The following is a 15,857-nucleotide window of genomic DNA, read 5'->3' as shown; positions in this document are numbered from 1 at the left end:
CCCATTGTCATTGTTGTTGTTTGTTTGCTTTTTTTTTTTTTCTTTCCTTCTTGGACCATAGTTTTTCAGCTTTGGGAGGATTCCCAAAGATGTGCTGAGGGTCTGGAATCAGGGTGCAGCCTAGGAAGGGCACTGTAGCTTTCAGCTGGACTTGAAGCCTTGGAACTGCTGGTGGTTTTCCTATGCATGCTATACAGTGCATCCTTAATCTTTGAAACAGACGAGTTGTTAACAGTCACTTTGAGAGAGCAAGTCATACATAGTTGGGGCCTTTGTGGTCAAGACAGCATCTCATGTATCCCAGGCTGTTCTCAACTCACTCTGTAGCCAATTATGACCTTGAACATCTGCCCCCACCTCTGGAGTGCTAGCATTACAGGCACACCACACTATGCCCTGATTATGTGACAGTGTGGTGCTGGGGATGGAACCCAGGGCTTTGTGCATTGCGGTGTAGGCATTCTACCGACTGAGGCACACCCTCAGCCCATGGGCAGAATCTTGGATCCCAACATTGGTGATGTTCTACCAATGCATTTGGCTGGCACTGTGATTGGACATCCCAGATAACTCATTAATTGCTTCTCATGCCCCAGCATGTTGAAACTGTCCCATCCTTCCTCCACCATGAGGTTTCATATTTACTAGTTTTTCTTGGCCAGGGTTCTACTCTTTCATACAAACATCTTGGCTAGCTCATCACCATCCAGGTCTTCTCACCTTTAAACAGGTGTGGAAACTGGCTTGTGAGTGAGAACTGTTTCAGTCTGACAAGTGCTCAGCAGCACTGTGCCTTTTTGTGGTGGATAATTCCCAGTTCATAATTAATGAAGTAAACCAGCCGCCATGACAGGCAGCTGCTTTTGATAACTGTTCCATGCTTTTGTCAGAGCACTCTTCATGGAGAAGCAATACAATTAGCTAGTCACCTGCATTGTCTTCACTGTGGCATGGAAAATAATGTCACTAGTACCTTCAATTAAAAATGAGTGTTTATGGAAAAGGCTAGCAAGCCTGGCTTAGCTGTAGCTGAGTTGACCGAATGCTTGTGTAGCAGCTGGGTTCCATCCCAGCACTACATAAACTGGGTGTACTAGTGCATACCTAAATAGCAGCACTCTAGAGGTAGAGGTGGGAAGATCCGAAATTCAAGGTCATCCTTGGGTATAATGCAACTTCAAGGCCAGCTGGGCTACATGACCCTATCTCAAAACAAAGAAAGAGATCTGAGCTAAGACTTAATAAGGCACTCAGTTTATAAAGAGACTATCACAGGCTAGCGAGGTGGCTCATTGGATAGAGGACCTGCCAGACAGCCTGTGTTTGATCCAGCTGCATGGAGCAACTGAAGCCACTCCTATCCGAGGAGAATGCAGGGACTCTGGGGTCAGGGCCAGGCCAGACGCACTCTGAGGGTGGGGACAAGCTGTGCAGACCCCTCTGCCAAGCTCCCGGCACTTTGTCTCCCCAGGATGAAAGATGTCACAGAATTTACAAAATAACTAGTGGGGTCTTCTCTGTAACGCTGTCCAGTTAGAACATGAAATTTCTGTGGAAGGTGTTCGGTTCTGGCTGAGCACAGCACTGCTACACCAGCCAAGTGGCTCGGTGGGTAAAGGCACTTGAATGCAAACCCGGCAACTGGAGATCCACACAAAGGTCAAAGAACCAAATCTAGAACATTGTACTCTGACCACACCCACAAGGGTGTGCACACCCATATTCAGACATAATAGTGGTAGTAGTAAATTTGTTATTATTTTTATTTATTTTTAATTTTTTTGGTTTTGTTGTTGTTGTTGTTTCTGTTTTTTGTTTTTCAAGACAGAGTTTCTCTGTTACAGCTCTGGCTGTCCTGGAACTCACTTTTTAGACCAAGCTGGCCTCGAATTGACTGAGATCCTCCTGCCTCTGCCTCTCTAGTGGTGGGATTAAAGGCGTGTGCATACAGCTTCCAGGCTTCTGAGATGGCTCAGCAGGTGAAGGTACTTTCCACACAAGCCTGGCAACCTGAGTTCAGTCCCCGGGACCCACATAAAGATGGAAGAAAAGAACAGACTCCACAAACACTGCCCTTTGACCTCTACATATATACCATGGCACATGGGCCCCACACATAAGTCATGCATACAAATAAACACACATACACACAGTACTAATAAAACACAGATTTTTTTTTGAAGCTAGATCTCATGTAGCCAACACTAGCCTCGAACTAGTTATGTCATGGAGAAGGGCCTCGACCCTCTGCCTCCCCTGTCTCTGCCTCCTGGGATTACAGGTGTACAGCACCATGTCCAGTTTGTGCGCTGCAGGGGATGGAGCCCGGGGCTTCATGCACGCTGCCAACTGAGCCCCTTCTCCAGCCCTGTTTTATCAGCCCCGACACCGGGGCACCAAGTGTCTGACACACTTGGCACTAAAAGAAAGTGCGGCCTTGGGGGCCGGGGGGAGGGGCTCCACCAGCTCTTCCCTCCAGGACACTTGGGGCCCTGCTATTGCTCATTTTATGGGGGAGAAACATACCAGCCACCCCAAAGATGCCTGGCTTGTGAGATAGGCTCGCACTCATGCTGCTTGGCCGTCTTAGACTGTGACACCCCACATCTCTGCCTTCCTCCCGGCTTTCTGCCATTCTCTAGCGGTGACTTGACGTGTGTGTTCACATCTGGCCTCCCCGAAACACTGCAGATGACGCTTTCCAAGGGTGGGCGGTACATTAGTGCTTCCTGCTCCTTGACTGTGGGGAGAGGAATGAGATAATCACTTCTTTCAGAACACCTTCTGAGAGTCTTTTATGGGGAAATGAGTGCCTACCACCCTCCACTTGATTATCCCTGAGAAAACCATTATCATTTATAAAGTTAGCAAGAGATAGTTAAAAGGGAACGAGGTGGAACGATCTTATGCGATGGGAAATACACAAGAACTTTGTCAGCAGAGGCAATGGAAGAAAATGAGCTGAGTGGATGTGGATAAGAGAAAGCAACAGTCTGCTTGGAACTCTGGGTAGGTTCTGATACAGATGGGCTTTGAGGCTGATGGACCAAGTAAGCCTTTCCTCCTCAGGTTCTAGAATGTTCTCCACTGGTCTCAACCAGAACCTCCACCTAGAGCCTCCAAAAATAGCAAGTAAGGTGCTAGCTGCTGAGACCTTAGAAATTTTTCAGCTCAAACTTGGAAACATGATGACTCATCAGGATTGTGGCCCGCAGACTCATGGTTTACCTGGAGTGGCCCCATCTCCCCAAGGCCTCAAAGACATAAAACAGGTTTTGGAAGGAAGCACCTGAGACTTACCACGTGACCCCAGGAAAGCCTGTCGGGGTAAAGATAGCCATGGATGTATCCCACAAGCTTACAGAAACTCTGGAACACTTATGCATATCATCACTCTAGAAATCCACTGTCTTGCCCCAGACGGCAGTGGGGCCAGAACCGTCCGTCAGTCAGAGCCATTCCCACAAGAATGAAGCTGGTCTTCAGTGAGCCACACCACAGAACTGGCCTCTGTTCCCCAGACCTTAATGTCTAAATCTCCCAGAGTGAACATGCTTTCTTCCTGGTGCTTATGTAGCCCTCCAGAACAACTGAGGACTGCTCCACCAAAAGTGCAATTTACCTATACTCTCCAGGCAGTCAGACACATGTGTTCAAAACGACATGATGCCTTTGAAACGTTTCGAACAAGACTCTGCCTCCATTTGCTGGCATTTACACACAGTGGAATTTTTCTACCTTCGCAAAGCTTTTCCCTTCTCTGTTACTGAGTTTTACACTAAAACTTCTGGTTGTGTGTCCATGCGCATGTATATGTGTGCATGTGCACACACACATGTACACTCACACCAAGTCATAGGAAGAGGAGAGGAAAGCTGGCTCCCATATTGCTGACTCCCTGAACACAGGATTGCTACAGGGGTTGTCCTCAGTGAAGTCTGACAACCTCCTTTAAGACATGGCTACTAATGAAAACCCTTCTGTTTCAGCAACTGGAAGAGAAACTCAAAGGCCAGGCTGACTATGAGGAGGTGAAGAAAGAGCTGAAGTAAGTATGGAGAAGCATGGGGCGGGCCTTCCATGTCTGCTGATGGGTGCCGTCAGAGTGGAACCCAAGCCCAACCAGAGCCACCCAGCACTGGGACTGTTCTCAGTCAAGACTCTTGCAGGGCTCTTTGTGGTTGGCTGGTTGGCTGGTTGGTTGATTGGTTGGCTGGTTGGTTGGTTGGTTGGTTGGTTGGCTGGTTGGGTGGCTGGCTGGCTGGCTGGCTGGTTGGTTGGTTGGTTGGTTGGTTGGTTGGCTGGTTGGTTGGGTGGTTGGCTGATTGTTTCATGATTGGATCTCATGTAGCCTAGACTGGCCTGAAACTCCATATATAGTCAGAATGATCTTGAACTCCTGATCTTCCTGCCTCCACCTCCCAAGTGTTGGGATTACAGGCTTGTACCGCCACATCTGGTTTATGCTGTGCTAGGGCTGGAACCCAAAGCCTTGTTAATGCTAGGAAAGCAGCCTACCAACTAAGCCACATCCCCATCCTTCTTCGAACTTTATGAGACTGCATTGGAAGTATTCAGCATGCATGGAGTCAGAGCAAATGCTGCACTTAGGGCAATTGTACAGTCTGAGCTTGTTTCTCAGGTGTAAATCCCCCAAGCAGACACAGAGAGAGGAAGAAGACAGTTTTCTATTGAAAGTTCAGGGCCTCCTGTACTTAGGACCATCTGCCTTCTTCCAGATTCCATTCCCGACAGAAGCCAGTCTCCCTTGGTGCTAATGCTTGCTTTTGAAAGCTTAGATGGTCCCTTCTAGCCCCTCCTACCTCTGACTCCTCCCCCTGAGCCTGAGCTCCCAAACCTTAGCCTGTCCCTCTGTCCTTTAGTTCATGGCATTCTCAGCTCACTGACCCTGTCCTGCACACCCATGTGCAATGCACAGGGCTCCTCCCCCTTCACCCCTACTTGGCTATCTCCAGCTACCCCTTGGCTTCACCCTCTGTTCTTTCGAGTGTGGTCAATGCTATGAGTGACCTTTGTAGGGGCCTGTCTTTACACCATGATTTATAATCAAGATGGTGCCCTCAAGGCCTTCTTGACCTCTCCCATCCCCCACCCCAGCTGTACCATGCAGATGCCTTACTCTTCATTTTACCTGGGCTCCCTCCGTATCAGTTCCTTTTCTTGTTGCTATGACAAAATCCCTAACAAAAGCAACTGGAGGGAGGGAGGGAGGCAGGGAGGATTTGTCTTGACTCATGGTCTGAGGGTACAGTCCCTGGTGTCAGGGAAGGCATGGCGGAGGAGCAAGAAGTGGCGAAACACACCACATCCACAGCCAGGAAGCAGAGAGAGGTGGATGCTGGTGCTCGGCTCACTTTCTCCTTTCTCTCCGATCAGGTCCCCAGAGCCAGGAATAGTGCCACCCATATTCACACTGGGTCTTCCAGCTCCGTTAACCCAGTCTGGAAACTCCTCATAGACAAGTGCAGGGGGGTCCTTCGGTGACTCTAGGTCCTGTTGGGTCTTGGGCTCCGCCTCTTATCTCTCCATAGGAAGCCCCCCACCTGGCCTGTGTTCCTCCTTCCTAATACATGGTCACTTTTCCAGATACCCTGGCTTTCCTCTCCTGAAACAAGCCTGCCCCTCCTACGGCTTTATTCTCCATAAATCCCAACCTCCTTTTGCTTGCTTGTGACCTCCTTCAAACTTCTGGTGACACTCTTACCCTGCTCCTCTCCACCTCCATCCCACACACTCTCCCTCTACAAGCTCTCTCTTCTCTTCTCTTTCCCTCCCCTCCCCCGCTTCCACCAGCGGCTCCCTGAATAAACCCCCAGTGCTCCGCCACCATTCCTGTCCTCTAAGCTCTGTACTCCTGCCCATTTCCAGCTTAGTGACACTCTTCTTCACCTGGTTTGTCCTTCTGTGGCGTCCTTATTTGCCCTTCCTTTCCCTCAAGAACTAAAGAAGGGCCAGTGAGATAGCTCAGCCTGGACAACCTGAGTTCCATCACCAGAACCCACCGTGGAAGGAGAAAACTGAAGCTCAAAAGTTGTCCTGTGACCGCTATACATGTAATGTGGCACACACACACACACACACACACAAATAATAGTAATAGATGAATGATTTAAAAGTAAGCTAGGTGCATGATATGGTGGTACTGGCCTGAAATATCAGCTCTCAGGAACCTGAGGCAGAGGATTGTGAGTCTGAGACTAGCCTGGGCTACATAAGCAAGATGCTGTTTCAAGAAAAAAAAAAAAAAGAGGAAGGAAGAAACTAAACCTTCTAGTTTTGAGCCAAAGAGTATAGCAAGCATGTTGGCACACACCTATAGTACTAGAACTCAGGAACTGGAGACAGGAGGACCAGAGAGAGGTTCAAGATCATCCTCAGCCAAGTGGTGAATTCAAGGTCAGCTGACTGCTGAAGATCTTATCTCAAAAAGCAAAGCAAAGCCAGGCAGTGGTGGCTCATGCTTTTAATCCCAGCACTCTGGGAGGCAGAGGCAGGCGGATCTCTTGTGAGTTCGAGGCCAGCCTGGTCTACAGAGAGAGATCCAGGACAGCCAGAGCTACACAGAGAAACCCTGTTTCAGGGGTAAAAAAAAAAATACAGCAAACAAAACAAACAAAAAGAAAACCACTATTGTGCAATCTTTGGCCCTACCCTACCCCTTCACCCCCTCCTATCCCATGGCTAGACCCCTTCCTCCAGGCTCAGCCTCATCTTTGAGAATGAGCTCCAGCCTGTGTGCCTTCATTGAGTGCATTACACCTGCATGCTGACCCTGACTGCCTTTCCAGAACTGCCCGTGTGGTCCCACTCCCAAGTCACCATGGTCTTGCACCTACAGGCTCCCAAGGCCTGTCTTTCCACTACGGCTCCCCTCGGGTGACATTTTTTTTTTCTTTTGATTTATTTACTTATTATGTATACAGTGTTCTGTCCACACATATGCCTGCAGGCCAGAAGAGGGCACCAGATCTCATTACAGATGGTTGTGAGCCACCATGTGGATGCTGGGAATTGAACTCAGGACCTCTAGAGGAGCAGCCAGTGCTCTTAACCATTGAGCTATCTCTCCAGCCTTCGGGTGACATTTTTTAAAAATACTTTTTTTTACAGACAAGTTCTCTCTATTATTTAGCTCTGGCTGTCCTGGAACTTACTATGTACACCAGGCTAGCCTCCAGCTCACAGTGATCCACCTGTCTCTGTCTCCCAAATGCTGGAGTTAAAGGCATGTACTTATTATTTATTGGCAGTTTCATACATTTGTACGTGTATCTTGACACACTCACGATCCTTGAAGGGAAAGGGTCCACTTGCACAGGTTGTGTAATCTGACCACCCTGAGTCTTGTTAATCCTACATAGGCTTCGGGGTTTTGTTACATGTATTTATTGTGTGTGAAGGTGTACATGTGTAGAAGTTGGGACAACTTTCAGGAGTCAGTTTTCTTCTATTTTGTGGGTCCTGAGATTGAACTAGATTCTAAGGCTTGGCAGCATATGGGGACTGGGAAGATGGCTCTGTAAATAGTGTCACTGTGCCAGCTTGGGGACCTGAGTTCCATCCCTGGCACTCACAGACAATGCCAGGCAGGACAGTATATGCCTATAATCTAAGCACTGGGGAAGCAGAGTCAGGAGGACCCCTGGACCTCACTGACTAGCCAGTCTAGAGCAGACAATTAACAACAACAACCTCTAGCCTCTACACTGTCTGTGTAAATGCATATGTGAACACACACGTCTCTCTCTCACACACACACATGTTATAATGAGAGTGTAAGAACATCAGACCCACGGGTCTGATCTGCTTGTAGCTCCTGGCTTGTTCAGATAGTCCAGAGCCCCAGTGATCTGGACACAGCCTATATTGATTGCTAAGTAGACAGTGAAACAATACTTTTGCCCCCCACCACATGTGGGGCCACAGAGGTCTGCCCTCCTGATTCTAAGCCACCCCTATCTCTTTCCTCATTCCTAAGCAAGCACCAGTTCCCAGACAGCACATGAGCAGTGGCCATGAGTTCCTCTCCTTCTGCCCTCCCCTCATAGAACTTCCCATTTCCTAAAAGCTTTACAAATCCATTCGGCTTGCAACAATGTGATGTCTGTATTACACTGTGAAATGAGTCTGAGCAGACCTGGTGTGACTTCATATGCAGTGATTTACATGCTGGGCGAAAAAACCTTTTGCTAACCAACTGCTAGTCGAAGACTGGCTCTTGTAAAGGCATTATCAAATTCAGTTCCTGCCAGGGACGTTGTTAAAGTTGTCAGCTCCTTGGTGCTGCAGAGCAGGCACCAGAGCCTTAATGCCTATGGAGAGGCCACCAGGAAAGGGAGTGGTTGAAAGTAACCATGTGTCTTGCCTTTTTCAGCACCCTGAAGTCCATGGAGTTTGCACCATCGGAAGGAGCAGGGACGCAGGTACACCAGCTCACTTTGTTCCCAGGGTGGTGGCAGCAGCTGCTGGTCACTGCTGGCCCCTGGGGCTCTCATCTGCATCTCCACGCTGATAAGAGGGGCCTTGCTTACAGCTACTAAGTCCTTCCTCAAGAGCATTTCACCAGCCAAGACTGGTAGTGCACACCTGTAATGCCAACACTAGGGGCTGACGTCAAAGGGTCAGGAGTCTGAGGCCAGCTTCAGCTATCCCATGAGATACTGTCTCAACAATAAAAAGGAAGTAGAGAAGGGGAGAAAGGATTGATCCTCGTTGTTGGTCCGGAGACTCGGCTGGTTAGGGTGCTTACCTAGTATCATGAAGCCCTGGTTCCATCTCCAGCACTGACAGAATAAATGGGGCATGGTTGCATAGGGCTGTAATCCCAAGACTTTGTAGAGACAGGTGGCCAAAAGTTCAAAGTCAACCTTGACTACTTTGTGAGTTTGAGGTTAGCCTTGGGTTCATGACACCATCTTCAAAGGCAATCACAAGACTTGACCAAGTGAAAGCAAATCATCTTCAGTGAAGAGAGAGGCTAGTGTTTGCCAGGCTCCTGGCTGGCCCTGGGGAGGCTGTGACTTCATCTGGGCACATGATGATAAGTTCAGGGGCTGGGTCGCAACCCAGTAGGAGTGTGCATGTTCAGTATGTGTGAGGCCTCGGGTTCAATCCTAGCACCAAAAACATCAACAAATATGTGAGATTGTGTTAAAGATCAACCCAAAAAAAAGCTTGGCCTGGAAATACAGCGTACTGCCTTAGTGGCATTAACTCAGGGGACATGTAACAGTAGTACCCTGTTATCTGGCAGCCAATTAAAATTTATATCTCCAGCCATGTATGATGGCACATACCTGTAATACCAACACTCATGAATAGAGGCTGGAAGATCTGGAATTCAGGGCCAACCTGGGCTACATAGCAAGTCCAAGGCAAGCCTAGGCTATGTGAGGCCTTGTTTCATATATACACAATATGTTAAATATATCCTAACCAGAAGTGATAGTGTATCCATAGTTCCAAATACTGGAAGGCTGAGGCAAGAAGATCACTTGAGCCCAGTACTCTGAGGCTAGCCCAGGCAACAAAGCAAAACAAAAAGAAAAGTTGTCTAAAATGTATAAAGCCTACATCACAGGTATAGTCTTGCTCCCCTTATCCAGAAGGCAGCTGGCAGCTTCACGATGGACAAAAATAAGACAAAAAGAGGTTCCTCATTGCTTTCTGACAGGGCCAGCAGCTTATCTCATTGCCAAGTGGGGTCCAGGCTTAGACTGTGAGTATTTGGCAACAACACAGAAAATAACTGTCAGCTAGGAAGGTGGCTCAGCAGGTAAGAGAGAAATTATCCTGCCTGAGGCCAGGAGTTCAGATCCCCAGAACCCACCATGTAAACGTTGGGTGGCCGTGAGGGCCCACCTGTAATTCTAGCCTTGGAAGGAAGAGACGGGATTCCCCAGAGCAAGCTGGCTAGTGAGACTAGCCATATCAGCCAGCTCTGAGTTTGATTGTGAGTCCCTGGGGCCTCGATGAATAAGGTAAGTGATTGAGGATGATGCCTGAGATCAACCCTGGGGCCTCCACACACATGCATGTGTACAAACACCACACATAACATACACACATGAAAAATGGGGAAAGAATATCTGAGTTCAAAGACAAAAATCATCTCAACTAAGTCCTTTTGCAAGAACCTTGAGTTTTTTCCCTTGCGGAAGTCAAGTCAGTGATGCATGTTGCAGGGTCATGGAAGCTGAGCTGGGGAGTGGATGGGTTCAAGGTGGCCCCATGGTGATCCCTGCTCTGCCCTGTGCAGGACTCTACCAAGCCCCTGGAGGTTTTACTCCTGGAGAAGAACCGCTCGCTGCAGTCTGAGAATGCCACGCTGCGCATCTCCAACAGTGACCTGAGCGGTAGGTGGATGGGCATCACACACATACTCTGCTTGGTTCCCTTCCAGGGGTCAAGGACGAGGAGGGTGAACCTTACATCTGGGTTTGTGTGTGCATGATGGGAGCGCCGCTGGGTGACTAAAGACTTGTTGGACTAACCCTGAGTGTTTAGTATCCCACTCCCTCACCGCTCTGCCCCACCCCGTCCTGCAGTGAGATGCGTGTGCGCCATAGCAAATCTCCAGGGGTCCGCTAGGGGCCTTATGGAAAGGTCCCAGGAGGGACACCTGAGGATGTTGGCTTTCTGATCTTTTCCTAGTTGTTCTGTGAACAGGCCAGGGGTAAAAGCAAGCATGGCCTCCCTCTGGGGACTCTCTAGGGTGTGCTTTGAGAGGTCGCCGGCCCTCCAGTGGTACTTTTCTTTCTCCATGAGGTCTTCTTTGGGGACACAGTCCCTCCCCCATCCCTAGCCTCTCGTTTGCGCAATCTAAAATGGTGGAGTCACTGACTGCTTTTGGATTTAGCAGCTGGTCAAAGTGTGTAACTGTGATCTGGACTCCAGTGGCATTGCAGTTCTTAAAATGTACGCGGCTTCGATCGAGGGGACTCAATGGGTGCATCTGCCTCAGAGCATGTGGTGTGAGCGACCCCATGGGTCCCCAAGTGTCAGTGTTTGCTGGTCCTCGGGCAGAGCCTTTGGGGGTAACTGCGATGCTAGAAGTCCCGAGACCTGTCACCTCTTTCCCGTGTGTGTTACCGGAACCTTTTTCAAGGGGATTCTCCCGGCTGCAACGTACAAGAAAGGTGCAAACACGAATGCATGTGGCTTGTTTTGGGGGGCCTCATTTGGCCGATTCACAAATTCAATCGAAAAACAAACCAACACACCACTCTGGCCCTTGTTTAAAAAAAAAAAAAAATTGAAAAGAAAAATCTGCACTTTTTTTGTGGGGCACACTTTGCATTCTGGTCTTGGTTTTTTTTCCCTTTTGAATCCCCCATAATGCATTCTGTTTGCCCTTCCTTGTAGGGTCAGCCAGGAGAAAAGGGAGAGACCAGCCTGAGAGTCGGCGCCCGGGACCCTTGCCGGCCTCCCCTCCTCCTCAGTTGCCCCGCAACACGGGGGAACAGGTTTCCAATACTAACGGTACACACCACTTCTCACCAGCGGGGTTAAGTCAAGACTTTTTCAGCTCAAACCTGGCCAGCCCCAGCCTACCCCTGGCTTCTACAGGAAAGTTTGCACTAAACTCTCTTCTCCAGCGACAGCTAATGCAGTCCTTCTACTCCAAGGCCATGCAGGAAGCCGGAAGCACAAGCACGATTTTTTCAACAGGTCCTTACAGCACAAACTCCATATCTTCCCCAAGTCCATTACAACCAAGCCCAGACGTAAATGGCATGGCCCCATCTCCCAGCCAATCAGAAAGCGCTGGGAGCGTCTCAGAGGGCGAGGAAATTGATACAGCAGAAATCGCCCGGCAGGTCAAAGAACAGCTGATCAAGCACAACATTGGACAGCGCATATTTGGACACTATGTCTTGGGACTGTCTCAAGGGTCTGTGAGTGAGATTCTGGCCCGGCCGAAGCCCTGGAATAAGCTGACTGTCCGTGGCAAGGAGCCATTCCACAAAATGAAGCAGTTCTTGTCTGATGAGCAGAACATCCTGGCACTTCGTAGCATCCAAGGCAGACAGAGAGGTGAGACATGTCCATGTGTGCCTGGTGCAGTGCTGTGTGTGTATGTGTGTGTGTGTTTGTGCGCGTGATGAAACATTTGTACATCACATCAGGTAAAGTGCTCTTCAGTTCTACCCTATCTAGAGTTCAAGGGTCAGCCAGCAGGAGCTAGAAACCATTAGATTTGGGAACTCTGACCTTGGAGAGTGTGGTCAGCACCTTGTGCTCAGTAAACCCAACATTTCGCTGCTCTGTGTTGAATTAGAGAGTTATGTCATGCCTGTCATCTGACAGGTTAGCATCCCTGGGTCCACTTGGCATTAGGGGCTGGCTTCCCTTCAGGAGCAGCTCCTCAGGTGCCATCCAGCTCTGTCCCAACAGCACAACAGCTGTAATCCTCACAAGGCCCTGGCTCTGTGGGGCAAGCTTGTCAAAGCTGTCCTCTGCCTCCTTCACCTGAGAAGAGAACAGGTCCCATGAACGTTTTGCATCATTTATGTCCAATTATTGATTTTTTTTTTTAGTGCCACAAACAAAACATGCCTGCCTTCAATAAATCACACAAAAGTTTCATTCAGTTCCCTTCCTGCCACACCCTTCATAAAATGATAGAAAGTCAGGCACTCCCACAGTGTAAATAATTCCTTCATCCTTAAGAACAGGGCCCCCTGGGCAGAGTCAACAGTGATGTAGAGGGACATTGTTTTCAGCCACATCCAAAGCACTCTGAAATTCAGACTACAACTCCGATAGGAGATGATAAACAAACAGCGTGAGTTTACACCAAGGATACAGCGCATTTTTTTTTGGTAGTTAACTGAATTGGATGTCTCTGGATGATTAATGTGAGCTCTAGAATTGACTGGCAGGCAAGCACCTCTCGCTCCCTCTGCCCTTCCTAGTGGTGATGATGTTGGCTCTCCTCCTGCAGTAGACCCAATGCCTGGAGGAAGGTGAAGCCTGGAGCCCTTTCTTTAGAGGCAGGCAGGCAGGCGGCTCAGCTCTCATGTCACCCAGACCATGTCGTCGACGCCACCATCCCCTGATTGTTTTGTTCTTACCGCACTTGTTTTTCAACAGAGAATCCAGGCCAGAGCCTGAACAGACTCTTTCAGGAAGTACCGAAACGAAGAAATGGGTCTGAAGGTATGTCTCAGGCAGGTTTTCTCTTTGCAGTCAGTAACCTAGGAAGCAGCATGTCCTTAGCTGTGTATTTGGGTTAAAACTGTGCGTTGTAATTCTGGCCTGGAACCTGATGGAAAAACAGCTAGTAAGTATAAAACAAAGCACGGGTTCAAAGGCGACCAGCCCCTTTCCTGTTGAGCTGCCAAAGCTAGACAAGCCATACCCAAGGTCCGTCCCCTCAGCATCAGTCCTCGGTTTGATTCCAGGGGCACCGTGCCTGTTTTCTCAGAAGCAGGTGACAGAACACTTGTGCTCTGAGAAAAATCAGGTGACCATGTCAAACCAGCTATTGCTGCTTCCTCAAATTTTTAACTCTAACATACGTCCGAAGTCCCGTGGTGTGTTCAGATCCAAACAAAGCTGGTTCTTCTGCAGGCATTGGTGAGCCAACCTTCACCATGCTCCTCTAAATGGCTCCTTCCCAAAGTGTCCTCATTAGTAAATGGTTTAATGTGACATGTCTACTGAGAAAGGTAGTGAACAATGACAATGTCTGGATGGCTTCCACAAAGATCTGGGCCCAACCCATGAGTCCTAGTACCTTCAGGGCATCTGCACGTGTATCTGCTATGCAGAGTACCTCCATGTGACCAGAAGAATGCATTTGTGTCCTTAGGGATCTCAACAGGTTTTTCTCCTTGTTGGCAAATTTCAAAAACACAGTATGTAGTTATAAATCTAGAAAAGTTGACGTTCACCTTTGTCCCTCTTCACATCCCAATGAGTAATCCAGGATTGGTCTCACCCAGGGCTAGGGATGTAGCTCAGTCTCAATGGTAGAACATTTACCTAAAATCTCCTAGTGAAGAGCCAGGACATTGCTCAACGGGTAGAGCACCTGCCTAGAATCCCCCAGTGAGGGGCTGGGGTTTGGTTCAGTGGTAGAGTACCTGCCTAGAATCTCCCAGTGAGGGGCTGGGGTGTGGCTCAGTGGTACGACACTTGCCTAGAATTCCCCAGTGAGGGGCTGGGGTGTGGCTCAGTGGTAGGACATTTGCCTAGAATTCCCCAGTGAGGGGCTGGGGTGTGGCTCAGGGGTAGAGCACTTGCCTAGAATCCCCCAGTGAGGGGCTGGGGTGTGGCTCAGTGGTAGAGCACCTGCCTAGAATCCCCCAGTGAGGAGCTAGGTACATGCCTTAGTGATTAAAGTGCCTGCCTACCTAGAATCTCCAGTAAAGGGCTGTGGCATGGCTCAGCAATAGAGTAATTACCTTGCATGCCTGAGGCCCTGAATTCAATGCCTAGTAACACACACACACACACACACACACACACTGGGGAGTTCAGGCTCAACCTTTTACCTTTGCCTTTCTTCCACGTTTATGTTTAGAAAAAATAAATGTACAGAGCCTGAATGTAGTCTCAAGCCAAAGCTTTTTTAATAAAAAGCTCATGAAAAAACATTGCCTTTCAATTTACCTTTCCTATACTGTTCTAAATGATTAGTTGCCCCTCTGGTACTAGCCCCATGGGCAAAGTCTAGCTCTAGTGGTAAGAAAGCCTGTTCTGCCAACAGAGTAACGTTGACCTTGAGACAGATTCAGCAGGAAACCTTCTGCTGGGCAGGCATGTCCTACAGCCATGCCACAAGATCACACTCGCAGCAATTAGGGATGAGTGGGGAGACCATGCTCACTCCGGTCAGTCCCCAGCCTCACCTGGGGCCCTGTGTCAGAATGTCTTGGTGCAGTGTTTATTTCCATTTGAGATCTGGCTTCCATGTCATCCCTATGACTTCTCCCTGCAGGTAACATCACTACCCGGATCCGAGCATCCGAGACTGGTTCTGATGAAGCAATCAAGTCCATCCTAGAACAAGCCAAGAGGGAACTCCAAGTACAGAAAACCGGTAGGGCTTCTGCTTTCTCAAGCACGGTCTTCAGACTATCACGGGTGTTCTCCTCAGCAGCAGTTCATTCTTTGTCTTCTCTTTTTAAGTCGATACTGAGTTGATGTTTTCATACATTAGGCATATCCAGAGGGAAGTATGATCTAGATTTGTGTTTCCTCTTTCGGGGGGAACAGGGCAGTTGTTTTAGTTTTTGTACTTGAGATGGGGTCTTGCTAGCTTGAACTCATGGTCCTCCTGCCCCTGCCTCCTGAGTGCTAGGTTTACAGGTATGTGCCACCATGCCCAGCTCTACCTTTAATGTCACTCCCCACTGCTAACCATTCCCTGGTGCCCCTTAGAAGGGACTGTCATTGATCCTTCAGAGACTCTGGCTTCTAGTAGACGTGAACAGAAATCGTGCTTCCCGAGTTTGGCAAAACCAAGAGGAGTGTGGGTATATGGTTCATGAGAGTTAGTAGTTAGCTTGAAACCTCCAGGAAAGAAAGCCAGAGTAGATCTAGGGCAATGGATCACTGAGTAAAAGGTCTGAAGCCCTGAGTTTGGGTCCCAGAACCTACACTGACAACCAGAGCAGCAGAAGCATCGGTAACCCTGGCCCCCTCAGGGGTCCGGGTGGGGACAGGAGCTCCAGAATCTCACAAGGCAGACTACCGAGTCAATGCAACAACAGAGACTCTGTCTCAAGCAATGGAAAGGCCAGGACCAGCACCTCCAGGGGCTCTCAGCACATGTGCACTCACCACACGCACACACCTAAGAAAGAAGGAGCTACAGCAAGATGGCT

General features: G+C 48.9%; 1 protein-coding gene across 8 annotated transcripts in view; it reads left to right on the top strand.

The window, feature by feature from the left end:
• Cux1 (cut like homeobox 1) overlaps positions 1-15,857 on the top strand; it is a 340,338-nt gene that overhangs the window by 255,579 nt on the left and 68,902 nt on the right. For 4 of the 8 annotated variants that reach the window (XM_052754026.1, XM_052754027.1, XM_052754028.1 and 1 more), the window contains exons 12-14: positions 3,990-4,048; positions 8,396-8,444; positions 10,280-10,376. In XM_052754026.1, the coding sequence (XP_052609986.1) occupies positions 3,990-4,048; positions 8,396-8,444; positions 10,280-10,376 (205 nt within the window). Of the gene's footprint in view, positions 1-3,989; positions 4,049-8,395; positions 8,445-10,279; positions 10,377-11,385; positions 12,058-13,116; positions 13,183-14,968; positions 15,071-15,857 lie in introns of all 8 variants that reach the window. The other 4 variants (XM_052754023.1, XM_052754022.1, XM_052754025.1 and 1 more) reach the window with 2 other exon arrangements.

The sequence above is a fragment of the Peromyscus californicus genome, unplaced genomic scaffold (assembly GCF_007827085.1).
Source record: "Peromyscus californicus insignis strain IS unplaced genomic scaffold, ASM782708v3 Scaffold_2__1_contigs__length_46816999, whole genome shotgun sequence".
Lineage (NCBI taxonomy): Eukaryota > Metazoa > Chordata > Mammalia > Rodentia > Cricetidae > Peromyscus > Peromyscus californicus.
Note: the sequence above shows the minus strand (reverse complement) of the source record. Positions and strands in the feature narration are given on the sequence as shown.